Source organism: Macrobrachium nipponense, chromosome 8 (assembly GCF_015104395.2).
Source record: "Macrobrachium nipponense isolate FS-2020 chromosome 8, ASM1510439v2, whole genome shotgun sequence".
Classification (NCBI taxonomy): Eukaryota; Metazoa; Arthropoda; class Malacostraca; order Decapoda; family Palaemonidae; genus Macrobrachium; species Macrobrachium nipponense.
The window spans coordinates 29,124,744-29,129,743 of record NC_087203.1 but is presented as its reverse complement, the minus strand read 5'-3'; the positions used below and the strand labels follow the sequence as shown (position 1 = coordinate 29,129,743).

Sequence of the window (5,000 nt, the reverse complement as noted above, 5' to 3'; positions counted from 1 at the left end):
TCCCGGAGAAGAGGTTGAGTAAGAGGAAGAGGTTCCAGAATGCTGGGAATGACATGGAACTCCGTCACGAAGGTGGAGGTGGCGCAACCTCACACCTCCGCTGGATCCATCAAAGGTAAATAACAACAAACTTGTGAGCTGACGAACCGAAACAATTTTGAGTTTCTCGTCCAAAGCGAGATACGTTTTGCATTTCTACCTATATATTGCGAGACCTGTTTTGTCTGGGTGCTTCTTGCAGATCTCATTTAACTTCCATATTAGGGGTGACGTTGCTTCATTATTTTGCTTGATTACAGGTGAGTAATACCTTTGAAGCTTTTCTATGAGCGTGGCGTTCACAGACTTCGACTGAAAGGAGAGACGAGTCAGATCTTCATGTAGATTCCGTATATGAAATCATTTCATTCTTTATATTAAGCATGCGTTTATATTGCTATTTTGTTTCAAACCTATTGACAAGGGTGCCGTGAGTTTTTTTTTATATAAATTAATTTCAGACTTTTTACTGAGCACGTCGCAAACTCGCTCAGAGCTTGTTAAGCTGATCAACAACCATTCAAGGTAATGACTGTTGTGTATTTATTTACGTTTTATTTGTTTGTTCACGCCGAAGTCTTGACATAACACCTGAAAATGAAGTTACGAGGCGAGGAACGGTTCGGGAAGAGGAAGGGGGGAGGGAGGTTAGTGTGTGGGTGATGCTGATTGGATAATGGTGGAGGTCATGTCACTGTAAGAGGTGTTTTGGGGTTATTGAACTCTGAGCTGGCCTGACAGGTCCCCCACACACTCGCTCACCTTGTAATGGAGATCGTTTACCTCGTATGAATCGGCGCTTTCTTGTGTACGGCCATTAATAGTCGGCGTCTGGTCATTCTTTTGTGTATATGGCCATCAAAGGAGATTAGTCGGCCACTTTAGTGTATATGGCCAGGGATGGACAGTGTTTGGTCGTTCCTGTGTATGGCTCTAAATGGCGCTTATTGGTTGTTCTTGTGAATGGCTGTTAATGCAAGTTATTGGTCTTTGCTGTAGTGTCCTTGGGTATGGCCATTAATGGGTGTTCCTCGGCCATCTGGCCTCTGGCTTCAGAAGGTTATTATAAGTAGGTGCTGGACCTGGACCCTTTTGGATAGAACTCTTCTGGGGATCGAATACCAATGATTACCGAAAGAAGCCGTCAGACATCTTAGATGACATGTTCAGCTTTGGGAGGGAATTTTGATACCTGTCGGCATACAAGGCTGGTAATGAAGTATACGAAAGTGTTGGCGCAAAGTGTTTTACGTAACTGTATAGGGGTGTGTATATTAGGTAAAATCATAATCCCCAAGTGTTACTAATAAGGCTTTGGTAACAGTTCTGCACCCTTGGCATAACAAATGTCCAGGTCACATGCAGAAGGTGGATATTGAATATACGATAGAAGGATTACCTCGAAGCATTTAGCACGTCCTTGAAGTAGGAAAATTCAATTAAATATCTACCCTTTAAAGGGGAATATTATTTACGGGCATAAAGAAAATATATTATTTTATTGGAGTTACTTATGGGATTCTGTTAAGGAAATGAGCACTTGATCAATGCTAAAAGTATTTTGAGTAAAAGTTTGGAAGTCTAGTATTCAGTTGATTGTCTGGCAGTTTCAGTATTTGCTTGATAGTCTGACAATTTCAGATTTAGCTAACAGTCTTGCAATTTTAGAAGTGTTTGGTTGATAGTCTGACAATTCTATATTTACCTGATAGCCTGGGAATTTTAGAAATATTTGACTGATACTGACAATTTTATAAATATTTGAGTAGTAGACTGGCAATTCTAGAAGAATTTTGTTAATAGTCTAACAATTTGAGGAGCTGATAAATCTGGCCAGTTTAGAATTTATGGAATGTTTCGGTTGATTAAATCGGACAAGTGTAGAGGTATAATGTTGAATTGTCTGGTAAGTTTGAGTTGACTATCTGTCTTTTATTTTTTCTTTTATTTCAGAACCCTTTGGGTCCATATGATTGATCGTCTGTCTGTTCTATATAGCCTGTCAGTTTGAGAAGGCTGAGGGTTCCATAAATTTTGACTGACATGTTTAGAAGCATCTGCCTGACTTTTCTGTGATTCTTTCATTCATTGGTCAATGATGTGAAAACTTTACAAGCTTTTTCTCTTCAGACTCTGACAATGGCAAGTTTTAGCTTCCTTAAAAAAATGCTTTCGTCAGTATACCAAGAAAATTCTACCAGTAATAAGAGAGAAAAAAATAAAATGGACAATGGCCGTAGTTGGTTAATGAAGTAAAGAAATGACATGCTATGAAAGAGAGAGAGAATTCCCAGGAGGCGTCTTGACTCCTTTTCAACATTGAGGGTCGAGTTTCAGAACGATCGAACCGTCCTTCTTAGAGGTTTTGATTTCTTATTTTTGTTGTGTTTATGAATAGGTATTATGCTTAGTTGTTTAATGAGTGTTCAGATGACATCTGTTTAAGCGTAAATTTATGAATGTTTAAATGTAAACGCTTACATACATACATACACTTGTCGTAAATGTTTTAATCTTCCTTTTTCATATATATATATACATATATATTATGTATATTTTTCATTAATAATTGGTGGCTTGGAAGAAGACTTTCAACATTAACAGCTTGAAAATATGAAGTATCTGTGAAGAGATTTTTCCTAATCATGTTCGAACAAAGAGATTATTATACAGAATGAGATTTAGACTGTTCTACGTACCTACGCGAAGAAAAGTTAAAGTAAAATAAATAGATACAAGATTTAAAGTAAAATAAATAGATACAAGATTTCGTTTGTTCCATTTGGATATTGTTTTATTCATAATTTAAACAATGTAATGAGATGGATGTAACTTCTCAAAATTGAGAAAAAAATGATAGGAAAATTAATTGTCGCAGCCTCTTGTAAAATGAGACATGACTCAAAAACACGATTCGCCAGGAAACTTGGGTTTCGAATAAAGGATGACTGGTTTTGATAACTTTTTTTTTTTTTTTTTACTTTCACTCTCTTGATACTTGGTGCTTCGCAGCAAATGTTTACGGCATAACACTTGCTACACGCCTGCTCCGCTGCCTGACTGGTATTGTACGTCACTGTTATTTACTTTTACCACAATGAAATACAAGGACAAATGGCCTTTGGTACACGCTGCCCCTGGAGGGGCATCTTGCGTGGATGAAGTGTTCTTGCGCAAACTTATGGCTACAGTGCTGTCGATTTGATATGTGTAGTCTTGCTTTTTATCGTTGGAATGTTTATAACAAAACACACAGGATTTTGGGCATATGGCTGTGAATATCTCTCTCTCTCTCTCTCCTCTCTCTCTCTCTCTCTCTCTCTCAATTTCGGCCTTATAACACAAGCGATGATATATTCGGTTCAAAATTGAATGGGACCGAGATCGTTCCCAGGACGTGGAATGAACGACTAAGCAGTTAATCAGGTACCTGGTTGTTAATCGATTTGTTGGCCACAATTGTTATGGAGAGAGAGAGAGAGACTCTCTCTCTCTCTCTCTCTCTCTCCCCAAGTATATACAGAGCCCTGTATGTCATTTTGTTTTTATTTGAGATTCTCCAATACTCATTACAGAAGCAAGGAAAGTTACCCACTGATGATGATTTAGAGCAAAGATGATTTTCACTTACAAATGTTGAAGCAACTGTCGCGTGCCCCAGCTATTGAGTGTCAAATCCTAAGTTTGTTTTCTCCTCAAACATTTCAGTCCGTCGACTTTTAACGGCAACTTTCATTTATCAAATTCTGTTTCACACATCCTTCTCCCGTGTATAAATCTTATATTCTCCTTTCAGTCTCTCCTTATTGCGTTGGCCTTTCAAAGCCTTTCATTTAATGAACGTTTCAAACGAAAATTAAAGAAAAATCGTACTTTATTGGGCCGATGAGTGAAAGTCCCTTTGGGTATTGTATAAAATTGCTCTTTCATTGCTTGTACCCGAGAGAGAGAGAGAGAGAGAGAGAGAGAGAGAGAGAGAGAGAGAAACCAGTCAGGAGAAAGTAGAAAATTTTATCAATGTTAGAAGCTGGAGGTTCGTAAACAGCAATGCACCAGGATTTTTGGTCGTCGGCTGAAGAAGAGGAGATTGGTGGGCAGGAGGGGGGGGGGGGGGGTGGAGGGGGGGGGGGGGGTGGGGGGGGGTAGGGGCTGGGAGCGGGTAGGGGGAGGGGCTGATGATAGGGTGATGGAGTTGAAGGATGAAGACAAAGGAAAAAGAGAGAGAGAGAGAGAGAGAGTAGCATATAGTCAACAAATAAGTACTGATAAAGACGCAAAATGCTTTCCCTTATAATTCAAAGATTGTAAGATAAAACTGACCATTTTTTTTTTTTTTTGACCAAAATGTGCAAACGAAGGTGACTGTGATGAACACCTCTCCTTAAGCCCTTTCGCCTGTACCCTTCACAAGAACATCATCAGCTCTTTCACTAAAATTTCTGTTCGAATTTATTTTTTGATTTATATACCAACTTCCGAAAAATAAAAGCACAATACGAATACTGTTTTACTGCCTGTTTAGAGACAGTCGACAACCACGTTCGGTCAACTAGCTGGCTCGTAAATTGAAATGTTGCTAAATGCAAAATATTTTCGTTTTTTTATTTTCCTGGTTAGTTAAGATGAAACGTATACAGTTCATGTATTCTCCTTCTGGGTAGTTATACCATTTTTTTTCTTTAGCAGGTATGCAAATAAGAGAATATAGTTAGTTACCTTACAGGTAAAATGAGACTTAAATTTCAGCAAAATACAGAGAGAGAGAGAGAGAGAGAGAGAGAGAGAGAGAGAGAGAGTGTATGTGTAAAAACCATTGAAATGGAATTGATTCATTGCTTGATGATCCCTAAAACTGGCGTCACAAATGAACTGGGAAAGACATTCATGAAATACTCTACGGAAAGGGGGAACTCGTATAAAAAGAAGAAGGAAGAAGCATAATAGCAATACCTATGAAGGAA

General features: G+C 38.5%; 1 protein-coding gene across 3 annotated transcripts in view; it reads left to right on the top strand.

Annotated features, from left to right (window-relative positions):
• LOC135222628 (probable nuclear hormone receptor HR3) overlaps positions 1-5,000 on the top strand; it is a 437,120-nt gene that overhangs the window by 177,699 nt on the left and 254,421 nt on the right. Inside the window, exon 1 of one of the 3 annotated variants that reach the window (XM_064260748.1) lies at positions 1-115. This exon is cut by the window's left edge and continues 1,254 nt beyond it. The exons of the other annotated variants lie outside the window; for them this stretch is intronic. Coding sequence (XP_064116818.1) covers positions 40-115 — 76 coding nt within the window. The 5' untranslated portion in view covers positions 1-39. The remainder of the gene's footprint in view (positions 116-5,000) is intronic. 3 annotated transcript variants of the gene reach the window in all.